General features: G+C 29.5%; 1 protein-coding gene and 1 long non-coding RNA gene across 3 annotated transcripts; one reads left to right on the top strand and one right to left on the bottom strand.

The window, feature by feature from the left end:
• Positions 1 to 102: 102 nt before the first annotated feature.
• Nelf-A (Negative elongation factor A) lies at positions 103 to 8031 on the bottom strand. 2 transcript variants are annotated; one of them, XM_014416783.2, is made up of 10 exons: positions 7611 to 8031; positions 7355 to 7535; positions 7189 to 7274; positions 5486 to 5651; positions 5208 to 5396; positions 4685 to 4879; positions 4060 to 4244; positions 2035 to 2139; positions 1747 to 1846; positions 103 to 650 (listed from the first exon to the last, which is right to left on the bottom strand). In XM_014416783.2, exons 1-10 carry the CDS (start codon positions 7818 to 7820, stop codon positions 466 to 468), a joined length of 1602 nt encoding a protein of 533 aa, XP_014272269.1. In that variant the 5' UTR covers positions 7821 to 8031; the 3' UTR covers positions 103 to 465. The 2 variants fall into 2 exon arrangements, with proteins under 2 accessions (XP_014272269.1, XP_014272270.1); XM_014416784.2 differs by having other exon boundaries at positions 4156 to 4244.
• A 2-nt stretch (positions 8032 to 8033) lies between these two features.
• Positions 8034 to 11486, top strand: LOC106678332 (uncharacterized). Its single transcript, XR_001342745.2, has 3 exons — positions 8034 to 8721; positions 10096 to 10206; positions 11381 to 11486. It is a non-coding gene; the product is annotated as an uncharacterized lncRNA (long non-coding RNA).
• The last annotated feature ends 2449 nt before the right edge of the window (positions 11487 to 13935 follow it).

The raw sequence follows: 13935 nt of genomic DNA, 5'->3' as shown, positions 1-13935 counted from the left end.
AATATATACAGATATATATTTAAAATCTTTGCCAAATTTGCAAATAATTTATAAATTTTTTCTTAATTCATTTACATAAATTTACATTATCCATGTTTTAAGGTCCCCAACTAAAAGAGCTCCGCACATGACTTTATTAACTTCTTAATAAAGTATTACCCTTTGTATATTGAACATACATTTGTAACAAACTCTTTTTTTTTTTTTGTATTGTTTATTAAATTAAAAAAAAAATCATGATAGAAAATATTTTACCACAAAAAAAAAAGAGATCTTTATTTCTTAATCCTATATTTACAAAATAATAATAATAATAAATAAAATACAAAAAATTCATTATGAATTCAAACAAAAAACGGAACTCTTTAGATGGAACCTAATGGACTGAACATATGCTTACATAAAGTTCTAAATATTAACAACAATTTTATAAAATTTACACTTTTAACAAAAATGAGGCTACTATTATGAAACATCTCTGTACTTTTTCATGAGTTTCCATTCTCCTGTATTGTAGTTCATCTGAAAATGTGTTTCGACGACCTTCTGGGTAGCTGGAGTACCATCTATATACATCACATCTTCGGGGCTTAGTTTGTTCTCGCTGAGTTTGATTGTGACAATATTTCCCAGTTGAGGACAAGGGTTCTCTAAAAAAAGAAATATAATTATATCAGTAAAACTTCATAACATCGTAACAATCATAACATAAGTATTAAAAAAATTAAATCGATTAAAAAAAATAAAAAATAATTGAACTAAAATTGGACAAACTGAAGGTATAGGTATGTTTTGTGACTAATGGCAAGAGATTGGAATATAGTGCAGCAAAAGGTGCTAGTGAAACACATACTACAATTTTTATACTAAAAATACAATTTTTTTTATCTAATATAAATAAATTAACAAGAAGATTAATTATTTTCCAAGAATATAATAATGAGGTTCTGAGGTAAGTAAACGAATAAGTAAAACAAATAACATCAACTTGAATGATCTAAATTTCTCTCAAATTTTTATTTTAAAAACTTCCAATATTTCAGCTCTTTGGACATTTTCAAGGAGAGAACCTCTATCATTGAATTGTCACAACTCATTTTAATTGTCTTTGTCTTGCAGGCTAATTGCCCTTGTCGTATATAAATCACACAGTCTCAAATACAAAACTATCCTTCAAACAATTTTTTCTTTTTTTATTTACCAAATCAATAATACTTGATAAAATAATGGACAAAAATTAACTATAGCTAAAGTTGCCATGGATACGACCCTTACTCATGAATGAACCATTAATAAGTAAATATCGTATCTATGGCAATTTTAGCTATTAGTTGGATAGTTGCCTAACTCTGATATAAACCACTCTCAAACAATGGTTACATAATAATTATCTGCCAAATTCGAACCTGGGTCCTTAGAGTAAGTAGTCCATTGCCTGAACAATGAGCTACCTACTCCCACACTCGCACTACATTGTACTATTAAAGTATATTTAAGCAAATGGAACATAATTGAATGATTTCTGTATTTTTTAAGTGATCAATCTATTTTTATTTATTTGAGGTGATGTGTGGTAGAGTTAATTGATATAAAATGAACATTGTTACCCTAAAAATATAAAATTTTACAAAAAAAACCTTCCAGGGAAAGAATGAATTTTTGTTTAATTAACAGAATTTTAACTGAGAAGACCTAAAAGAGAAGAAAAAATAAAAAATACTCAAATTATTATCAACAATTCCTCACCTCGAGCACCAGCCATGAAACCTAAAATCAGCGCTTTTTCTGGTCTTGTAACCTTGTTGGCAGTTTCAAACATTTTCTGTGCTTCTAAGATTTGATCTCGCTATAAGAACAAAGACCAAAAATTTGAAATTAGCTGAGTATAAAATTACAATTAACATACTATCAGATAAAATATTATAATAATAATATAGTTTAAAATGAATACACTATCAGATGAAATATTATCAAAAAGAATAATGTGATGATTCCTTTCCTAATCAATACAAGACTAATATATTATAAAATTACCGTTAATAGAAGCTTTGTCTTTTCTTCAGGAGGTTTGGTCGGTATAATAGTTGCTGTGGTAACTATCTGCCTCCTCTCTGGTTCTACTTGATTCACTATTTCAGCCTTAAACAAAAAAAAAAATTATGATACTTTTTAAAACATAGTACAAAGCTCAAAAATCTTTGCTAATACTAGTCTAATTTTTTTTTTTTTTTAACTACCTTTCAAGTGATTCTATAATATTTTATTTTAAGTTATGCTCAAGTAAAATTAAAAATCCACCATAACTTTTATTCTAGCTTTTTTCAGGGATGTAATATATGTGTGACATATTATCAGATAATAATAAAACAGATTCATAGTAAAACATGTCATAAAATCTAAGTAAAAAATATTTCGAGATATTACAATTTTGAACTGTACAGATCTTACCCTTATTTCTAAGATTACATTCATATCTTAAAATAATAATTTTTTGAGATGTTACACCATTGAACTGAGACAGCGATATGAAACATTAAAAGGATTTTAAGAAAACAAAATGTACGCAACTTTCAACAAGCTCATTAGACCTATTTAGGCATTACAGTCTCTTGAAAAAAATGATTTTTGGCAATAGTGCTCAAAGTCTTTGATTTGGTAAATAGGCATCAGGATCCGAAAATGTACTAAAAAAATCTACAAAATTGATACCCCTGTTCAAAAGATAAAGGTGGCAAAGACCAAAGGTCGGAAATACTTTTTATTGGACTTAGTAGGCTTTGAAACACCTAGGTTTGTTAAAAATTGTGCGTGAAATTTTGATCCAATTGCAATTCTTTCCCTATCTCTTAGTTATAAGAAAAAAAAATGTACTAGCTTTAAGATTGGTAAAAACTGGTTTTGTATTAATTAATCTTCGCCCTCATCCTCACCACCTTTTTGGAGAAGATGCCAACTATTCATATAAATAACAATATATAGAAATAATGAGGTCTTAATAGTTGACTGTAGATTAATATGAGAAGATGGTCAGGGCTGCGGTCAGCAAAGATACTCTAATAAACCAAATATATTTATTTGAGTCAACGTTTCAACCTGAATTTCAAGACTAAAAAAACTATACAAGATGAAAAACTTAATTCAAAGAAACATAAAAAGAAAAAGAAAATAAGAACAAACTTAAAAATATGCATATCAAATTATGTAGAGAGTAGTTGGTATTAATAGAAGATAAAATATAATATTCTAGGGGTATGAATTATACAAAATAACTGATAAAAAAAAAGAAATTATTAAAAAACATTGTTCAAGTAAATAAGGAAATAAACTAATGAAAGGTGCGGAAGAAAGTGTAAATGAATGAATTATGTTGTTAATGGAATTAATATAATAAGATATGTAAGTAATATCAAAAATAATGTAAACAATTTAAATCAACATAATGAAATGAGTGAAAAAAAAAAATGATACACATGATACAATGGACAAGAAAGAAAACAAAATATATGCTACAAAGATGTACAGTAACAGAGATGGGTAAAAGTAATAAGCTAAAACAAATATATAATGTCCGCAATAATTAATAAGGAAGGAACAAAAGAGAAGAGATATCTGAGTTTGGGGGAAAAAGAAGAAATAATTAAAAAAGATTTAGAAACTTATTGGCTTAGGCGGAGATGTCATCTAAAGTAACTGGGGACTATCTCATCCGGTAGATAGCAGGCATAAAAATACATTAAACCAAGCAAAAATAGTTACCAGCATGTATAACTAAATAGATGATATCACAACACTATCTCGTTTTGTTTTTCAGCCCTGATGTAGGCATGAAATTCAGGTCGAAACATCGGCACAAATAAATAAGTTCATTTATTTGTGTATCTCCCTGACTGCAACCCCCGACCTTCTTCTCACAAATACTTTAATAATTAGTAGTAGTAGTAGCAGAGTAATATTTATTTAATACGTAACATTGCTCATTTTTACTTGATTAGATACTAATATTAATATAATGTCAAAGGAATGGATGGGATGAAATCTTTGGAAGGAATGGAATCTTACTGGAATATAGGGAACAGGTACAGGAAGGAAGTGATGAGGAATCCATCGATGGATATTGTTGGATGCGTTGCCAACAGAATTCATGGTAGGTATTACCTTGGCCATAGCAACAGGAACTAGATTAATGGTTGGTTGGTTAGGCACAGAGCTTGAAGCCATAACTCCCTGTGTAATGCTGTTTACACCTGCGAAGATTAATAAATGAATTATTTTCCAAATAATTAATCAACTATAACTAGAGTAATGATCATGAAGAAAAATTTGTTAGCTCTGCCTTAAACATTACTCATAACTTGGTTAGAAAATGTAGCATTCTCATACTTAAAATATAGAAAGTTAATATATCACATTTTCATTAAAAATCTTTAAAAAAGATAATATGTAATGAATCAGAAAAAGTTAAATAACTCAATTAGAAATGATATGAAAAAAAAACAATGTTAGTGCACATTTAAAATTGAAGGAGGTCCACCTAAGAATATAACAGATAAATATAACGAATAAATAATTTTTTTTTCCACAAATTACATTTAGAGATTAAAACAGAAAAATGCAAAGACTTTGTTTAAACCCCAGCAGCTCTCTATGACAGAATACTTATCCCTTAGAGACAAATCCAATTTACCTGCAGGAGATTGCTGAGGGATCACTGGAGCATATGATGGTGGTTGTTGAGGTATTGCAGGTTGTTCTACTTGCTGTGCTGCAGCAGGTGTTGCTGGAGCTACAGATGAAGGGGGAGCCAAGCCAGCAGCGTAATCTGGTGTAGATGTCGCTGCTTCTGCAGATGCTTTTTTCTGTGCTGCAGCCTCCTCCAGTTCTGCAAATTACAGTTTGTATTGAAATCAGTATGTCTGCATGATAAGTAATGACACCATAACAAAAATACATAATAGAATACTACAGTTGTTTTTATGGTCGCGAAGAAGACAAGAATAGAAACAGTTTCTGTGGAATTGAAGAGAATAAAAATTGACCACACAGGATATTGTGTAAAGAAAAAATATATATATTTGACTCAATATCTTAATATCCCCAACAGTAAAAAAAAATCTTTTTAAAAACTAAATAAAATGGTGTAATGATGCAACATCAGATTTAGAAGTAAAGATTTAGAGATAGTAACTTGTATTGCATAGTGATTTTACCTTGCATTCTCTTTCTCTTCTTTGCTTGGGCATATGCCATTGGCTGTTCATTAATATCAAGCAATTTTATCCCTCCATCCTTACGTGGGAGAGTACTGCGAGGCATTGTAGGCCTGGACATGAGTGAACTGTTCATCCCAGACTGAAATCCTCCAGATGGTACCCTACTTGGTATTCCTTTCAGAGGAGCTAAAGAATCAGAAAATGTTCAAATTGTTAAACACATGTAACAATATAATTTAAAACACTGAATAAAACGTCCTCGCAAGTTAATTTACTTGTATCGGTCATCTTCCTAGGCATTCCTCTTGATCTGACTGGTACAGTAGGTGCTGCGCTCTTCTTCAAGTTACTAGCAGCATCAATCGATTTTTGCAGTAATTCAGCCCGTAATGCAGCAGATTTGGGCTTTCTCTTCAAAGTAAAATGCTTGACTGGTCCGGGCTACAAATTTTTAAGTAATTGAATATTAAAATAAAATGAAAGCATAAGATAAACAATCATTTTAAATAAAATATATTGTTAATTTAATTGGAATCAAGAGACATATATTTATAAGAAAGGTAATTGATATATGTTATATTTCACACCTAATTTAGAATATGGCTCATACGATTTGGTCGAAATTTGAAAGAAAGAAAGGGATTAGTGTAAAAATGATTTAATTTCAATTTTATCAAATATCATGTAATATTTTCACAAGCATACATCCAATGTCCAGTTCAGCCCAAAGTTTTACTAAAGTCACGGATTATATAAATTTTAGGAAATTCCATACAGTAATTTCGCATATGTATTTTCCTTGATACACATATATTTCAAAAATAACCTGTCTAATTTGGTTCAAGGCTGGTGATTAGTGTGGTCTAATATAAATTTTATCAAACTCTGTAAACTACCTTTGCTAATCCAAGCAAAAATTTAATTGCTTTAATAAACCTACATTCTGACACATTCAACTGCATCTTTTATAAGAAAATAGACTACGGTGGTTATGAAAAAAGAATATAACAGGAAAGAATGGCCAAAATAATGTATCAAATGAGTCGTTGGAAGAACAAGAGGAAGGCTGAGAAATACTAGGGATGGTGCTGTCAAAGAAGCATTGGACATGACAGGAATTAACTAGAATAGCCAACAGGTACAGGACCAAGGATTATGGCTCCGGCACAAGATTTTATTCTTAAATGATAAATCGTTAACCTCAAAATATAGGTAATTACATACCAAATAGAAATCTCCAATAACATGATCACTTCAAAACATAATTTTCAAAAAATAATATACGGAGTTATAATAAAAGAGATAAAATAAAAAGATAGACAAAATTAGGAAGTTATACTGCACTGTGTATTTGGCAGACATGTTTTAGTTAAGTTTTCTGAAAAAAAAAAAAAGTGTTTCCTCTCTACAATAAAACTTTTTGAACATTTATTTTCATATTAACACTTATTTCCTCTTTATTTATAATAGCTATATCTAAGAAATAAAGGATATTTGAATTTTAAGCTGAAAATAAGCAGGAAAATTAAGTAATTTATCAAAGAGTTCACAATCCAAGAAGAAAAAACAAGATAAAATTTTAACTTATTATTGAAAAAAAAAAAAACTTAAGGTCTAACACATTGTCACCACCCCAAAAAAAAAAAAAAGAAAATAACAAATTTAACTATTCATGTTCTTTAATGCGAGGTTGAAATTAAGAAAATCCTAAAACTAACACATGGCACTTGGCCTTCCATGCGACTAGTGTTACTTGATGGGTTGACTATAATTTACATGATACAACTTTATATTACGTCCAGGAGTTTCACAAGTATCATAAATCAGCTTAACATAAACTATTTTGTAATCCACTATGTATGAGGTGGTTAGATTAATAGAAACCTAATCTAACAGAAATAGATTGCTTTCAAGATTTCTCAATAATTACTTAAATCTAGTAGAACTTTAAAAGCAGTGTCAAAAAATGAAATCTTACCAGCTGTCCAACAAGATTATTTAAGGCTGATTTGTTTAAATAATGGCACTCAAGAGGTAAAAGATTCATCTCGGTCTGTTTCCGGACTAGAAAAAAATAGAATTTTATATTAGTAAAAAACTAAAAATTAAAGTAAACAAAGGTAGTCAACAGATGCAAGCCTTACCTAATTTCCGCAACTCACTAACAAGATCTGAAAATATCCTTTTGTTTTGCTCATTTTCTGAAATTACTGTATTTAGGGAGCCTGTTGATGGCAATGTTTTCATCATTTCAGCCAGCATTGAGACCCACTGTTCACTGTCAACTTGAGCAACTTCAACAATTTCTTCTAATTCAACTCGCCACTATATAAATACAATTTTTAGAAAACACGAGCATATACTTAATAAAAGAGTTATTTAAGAGAAAAAAAAACTTACTTCTTCTATGTTACGTCGTGGAATATGAAAAAAAGATAATAAAAGCTTCAGTTTAACTTGTGTTTGGAGGTCTGGGAAACAGTCCTTAATGTTCCTTAACACTTCAGAATTCAATTGGGAACATATAGAGCCGCTAGTCCAAGAATCATTAGACGTACCGAGTTTGTTGTGAAGCCAGAGAGAGATATCACTATCCCTGACCGTCGCCATTTTCGCACTGGCTCAGGTTAGTACCTCAAACAGATGTCGAAATTCCAACGAGTGTTAGTTGTAGTCGGCGCCAACCGCTGCGCCACGCTCGCCAATCACAGTTTACAAATAGACCGTTGATTTCAATTTCGTTAAACTCTGTTTATAATTTATTATTAACCCTTAATTTATTTTACTTAATCCAACGACATAAAATTATTCCTCTTCCGTTATATTATATGATAGGAAAAATAAATAGCTATAGAAATGAATCTTCAACAATCACGTTGATTAACGCACGTGTTCGGCCTATTGTTTAAGAATTTAACTTTTACTAAAATATTGTACAATCCGATGCATCTAAGCTAAATCTTGCAGGTTCAATTGTACTCTGGGAAAGTAAATTTAGCAACTACAATTCTCCATAATAATTGTCGAACTTAGCACGACACTTGAACTTCAGAACACTCACTAGAAAACTTGGGCAACTAGATAAACCACCTTTCTTGTCCTAGTTAAATTACCAGGGCATTGAACCTAATAAACAACAAAAATTAAGATAGGCCGGTATAGCTAATAAAATATAGGAAATCTATCAATAGGGATGAACAGTACGTTTATATACCGATGAATCAGTTATTTTACAATTTTTCAAGAAAAGTTTCACCAAAGACTTCGACCAAGAGAGGGGCAGAGACCTACTGTTCACTACCCCCACCCTCCCACAATAATCTCGAAAAACAATAACTTGGGTGATGATGAGAAAATGGATGAACTGCGGATAATATATATGTGGAGAAGAAGATAATTGGAGATGAGGTCAGAGAATAATACAAATAAGTTTTTAAAACTTATTTATTAGTGGCCGATGTTTCGATTAGGACTTCTAGAGGGCTCATCAGGGCCAAGAACAGAAAACAAGGTAATAACCAATGAATATAAGTATATATAGAATGATTAAAGTAAATAATTTTACAGAACGAAAATAGATAAAAATAAAATAATGAAAGAAGTGGGAAATGAAAATATTTATAACTTTAGTTATATAATGCAAAGAAACAACGAAATACGAATATTTTAAGTTGATAATAATAATTTGAAAATTAAAGTTATGGAAAAAACAAAGAGAAAGAAAATATATGTAACTAAAGAAATATGTAAGTAAAATACTAGAATAATGAAATAAAATATAAAATTAAGTAATAAAAAGAAGTAATTAAAAAATATGACATTAATAATATCTGATGAACAGAACTAATAATATGGGTAAGAAAAGAATAGAGAAGGAAAGAGGGGCAAAAGTGGAAAACTTGGGTGATTTGAGAAACTACTTTTAGCTATGAAAACTAGATTAAAACATTTTATTCAAAGAGAAAATACAATACCAAAACCCGAGAGGTTCAGAAATTGGAAATTGGAAATTAATGGACACAATGTTGTATTTGAATGAAAAAAAAATGAATCCACTTGTCAAGTGACAACATACTCAACAGGTTTAAAGTAAAAGATTCAAGTTCAAAAAAGTGGAAAAAATTAAAATATTTTATAATTAAGTTAGGAAAATTAGTATACATAGTTGAGACTTAATTAATTAATGAGATTAACAAAATTAATATAGTAAAGATATTTGGTCAAAATTATTGAGAACTTAAGACTTTCCTCCTCCCAATAAACTGTAACAATGCCCTTTTCTCTGACCTTGAGCGATGAGGTCTTTCTTGGAAATATTTCTCTTATCTACTACTATCCAGGACTTATAATTTTAAAGTTTCATTTTGAATGGCTCATTAGGTGTGGAGAAAGAGAGGTCTTAAGATATAAGGAACGACGAAAACAATAGGACATTTTTACGGTCACTTTTTTATAGACCCAGAAGACCGTAAATTGTGTAATCAACTTGAGATCACAAAGCAAAATAAATCTCCATTGTTCTTAAATAAATTTTGTATCAATTGCAAGACAAAATAAAATCCTGAGGGAGTAATATAATCATAAATAAAATGCCAAGACAATTGGAGAAATTGCTAAATCATTAGAATAATGCTGTGATAAAACTTTGTAATCTTCACAACTGAATGGATTTTAGAGAAAGAAAATTCTCTAACATTACTTTCCTTTTCTAGAATATTTATAATGTAATGTATAAATAAAAATAATTTACGTTTTCCTAAATAAGTTTGTTTTGCCTATGTTTATAAAATAGTATTTACAAATATATTATTAATTAACTTAAATAGTAAACAAGATACAACAATTTTTTCTTTAATTAATGAAATTTCTAATGAATTTTGAAAAGACGCCAAGGCAGCAAAGTTCCCAACTCATAGAAGTCAAAAAAGGACAACTAAGCCGAAAATTGAGAAATTGAACCAAGAGTAGGGACCCTCAGAAAATATTTAAAAATCAGGTAATTTATTTAAGTATTTTTCATTTCCAATAATTAAATTTAAAAAAAAACGACCTTTTTACTTATAAAATATAAAAAAAACAAAAAAACACAATTATTGATTTGGGGAGTCTTTTGCTATATTTCCGCAATCAGTTGGAATTCATAAGGGTATTAAACTCAATTATTATTCTTAATTTTATAATTTTACATCTGCTTATTGGCATGTAGTGTACATTTGTAAATCCTTAGACAACCTCCGTATGAATTAGTGAGCGGGAGAAACCTTCCAATAAAGATACTCCTGACAAAGTACATCCACGTAATGTAGCAGATCCCTGCTTCAGAAGTGTTTCAGTCTTCTTGTTGGATTTTGTGTAGTGGCGTAGTCGTAAATTTTCCAGTGAGTTAATGCTTACCATCTTCTGAGAATTGAAAACATCGGGCGATCCAGAATACACTCACCCCTTTAGAAGGTATTTATTTGACTACTATTTAAAATCGTTAAAACCACACACCTGAGTGGCGTAAGTCCATATTGGTCTAAGCACCATGTAGTATATTTTAATTTTATAAATAAGTGATAATTTATTTTTATGATGTAGTAGACGTCGAATTAAAAAAAGTTGGTTGTTCAATCTTTTTGTCAAAGTTGTCACATGCACCTTCCAAATCAGTCGTCTGTCCAACGCAAGTCCCAAGTATTTTGTCTCTTTGTTTAGATAACGAAGTAGTGTAAAGTGCTAGTTGTGGGCAGTCTAAAGTTTTTTTATAGCCTCCCTGCTTCCTTCAATCTACTATTCCGGAAAGTTACCCCATCCCCTTCCTGCGAGGTGGCAGGGTAGGAAGGGCCCAAAACCCTATCAACATCACCCTATCTTAATTCCTTTCTTCCCTTGTACTCCCTCCCCCTCCCATACTACTTTTCGGCTTCTATCTCTTAATTATTATTATTATCATTTATTTATTATCTTTCTTCTTTAATTATTATTTGTTTCTTCTATATTCTCCAAACATCACACCCCTGTGTGATGATGCCCCTCACCTCCAAATTGTTAACCAGAGTTCTCAAAGAATGAACACATCAAAACCTCAGATACGTATTTCACTGGATACCTTCAAGTACTAACGGTAGAAAAAGGTTGTATTTAATTTGTATACAATTTATTAATTCACGTATTATTTTCTGTTTTAGAGGGATCGGGGAAAAAAAAAGTCCTTAGGACACTTGAGGATCTCCAGCCATTGGCGTATCCAGGAGGGCAGATGCTTCCCCTCTCCCCTCCTCCTAGAAGTGAAAAAAAAATTATTTAATTTTTTTTCAAGCAAATTATTATAATAAAGTAACTAATAAACTAATAAAGTACTGCTATTATTATATATAATTTTCTTAAAAGTTTAGCTTCATTCCCCTTTCCGTGTTGAAATGTCACAACCTGATTTACTATAGCTTGCAACCCCCCCCCCCCTACTTTTGATTCTGTGTACGCCCTCGTCTTCAGCGGCCTGGTATGTGTATCAAATAGGAATATTGACATTTTGTATTGTTGTAATATCGATATGGAATATAAGCGACAATATTCCGATATTGTTTTATCGAAATATCGATATTTTGTTTAAAACGACTAGAAAATTGTATACAAAATTTAAAAATGGAATATCAATATTTTAATTTGTTAATTACATATTTATTTTGATATTATATAGAGATATTGAAATGGAAATATCGATAATTTATTTTGATAATTACACATTTATTTCGATGTTTTCTATATTTGTAATATCGATATAGAATATTTGCAGCAATATTTCTCTGTTACTTTATCGAAATATCGATATTTTGTTTAAAAAAAGACTAGGAAATTGAATACAACATTTAAAAATGGAATATCAATATTTTATTTTGATAATTACATATTTATTTCGATATTTATCATTATTGCAATATTGATATCGAATATTTGCAACAATACTCCGATATAATTTTATGGAAATATCGATAATTTGTTTAATACGTATTTTATACTTACTCAAATACATAAGTAAAAAGTAGGGATATTGCATAGGTAATGAAATAAATTACTTGTGACCACTTATCATTAATAGTTTTTAATAAATGGCCTACTAATATACTATAACCTTTTTTAATCTAAGTTCATCTCTAAACGGACATCCATGGGTCCGACGGATTTATTTTTTGGAGTGTTTTCTTTAAAAAGTTTTTTTTTTTTTAAATAAGTACTTCTAATAAATGTATTATTTTAATGAATGAAGTTTGTTAATACAATTTCGTCTGTTGTATTTATATAAGAAATAATTTTATAACATAATATCCTTGTACAAAGGTATAGGAAAAAATAAGAGAAGCTTTATCAATACGTCGAGAGCCGTAGGGGATACAATAATAATGTAAAAACTTCGTAGAAAATTAGATAATCTTACCATAACGGCCGTCTTATTCTTGATGGTTTGAAACTTTCATTTACGAGTAAATAAAGATTTATTCACTAAACTTGTTCTCAAAAACCATTTCAGAAACAAAAGCCGAATACAGCTGACTAATTACAAATGTCTCCATATAGGAAAGACGTAATACAATATTTGACCAGTTGCGTTCAAACTAATTGCATTGAATTGCTCAAAGTTCCTATTTTAACATAGTTGGTATTTAGTTCTTACAGAAAGAAGCGTAACTCACGGTATCATTTAAAACTCATAATTTAATCATTTAAACTCATTGCACCGAGGCTATCTATCTATTGTAAATTGAAACAATCAAACTTTACATAATTTGTAATGTAAAATCTGTCATAAAATACTAATTATATAAATCAATTCAATCAACTCTTGGATACAGTTTTTGATTTTTGTCCGAGGTGGTATATATATGGATAAAATAGTAATTTCATGGTCAGAAATATTATAATTAGTAAAACTGATATTTGGATAAACTGTAACTCTTATAATTTACAATGAACTGAGTTAATATTTAATAATTTTATCTAGAATGAATCTTTATAACAAACAATAAGCCTTCCACCTTCGATATTATTTCTTAATCTCACTATAGCCTAGCGATATAAATCAACTACATCATCTTTGATATTGACTTCACTTAATATTATTTGATCAAAAGGAAGTGCATTTGTTGATAAAATACATTAATCCCAATGTTTTAGTAATGATCTAACGTTTTGATGTATTAGGGAAGGAAAAGTTCCCGTTTAAGTGGTTTTTAACATCTAAGTGAAGTTCGTTAAACTAATCTTCTAGGTTATTTACTTCCCAACCTGTTAAGTGGTCAGTTGTAGTTACTTTATTTTTTAAAAGAGTCATGATGGATGATGAAGTTTTCACATTGAACTAAACTTATGATACAAGAATTAGAATAATAAAATAAATAGACAGTTAAACTGATTCGTTACTAAATGAATGAGAAAGATATGTACATTATAACGGGAACTAGCTATAACAACATAACAATGGTTCCCATGTAACCATTACCGATAGTTTTAGTGATCTTATATCGTACTGACAGAAATCCTTTCATGAACATTTCATTGTTAAAGACAGAATGATACATCCCAATATTGAACAAAACTAATCTTTATATTTTTAAAAATATTGTTTTCATTTTTACGTGTTTCAAAACTTTTTTTTAAGTTACAAAGTGGGTTAAAAAAGTATTGTCACATTTTTTTTTATATTTCATTTTTAAAAATTAAAAATTTTACTTTTAAATAATAAAAT

Source organism: Halyomorpha halys, unplaced genomic scaffold, assembly GCF_000696795.3.
Source record: "Halyomorpha halys isolate HHAL.00 unplaced genomic scaffold, Hhal_1.1 Scaffold134.1, whole genome shotgun sequence".
Taxonomy (NCBI): domain Eukaryota; kingdom Metazoa; phylum Arthropoda; class Insecta; order Hemiptera; family Pentatomidae; genus Halyomorpha; species Halyomorpha halys.
Note: the sequence above shows the minus strand (reverse complement) of the source record. Positions and strands in the feature narration are given on the sequence as shown.

Bases quoted from the DNA above. Each gene is read 5' to 3' on its own strand.
- Nelf-A (XM_014416783.2), bottom strand. From the start codon at position 7,820: ATGGCGACGGTCAGGGATAGTGATATCTCTCTCTGGCTTCACAACAAA. The intron at 5,652-7,188 runs GTAAGATTTCAT...AAAAATTTGTAG, and splicing joins ATAATCTTGTTGGACAGCTG to CCCGGACCAGTCAAGCATTT. The intron at 1,847-2,034 runs GTAATTTTATAA...TTGTTCTTATAG, and splicing joins AGACAAAGCTTCTATTAACG to CGAGATCAAATCTTAGAAGC.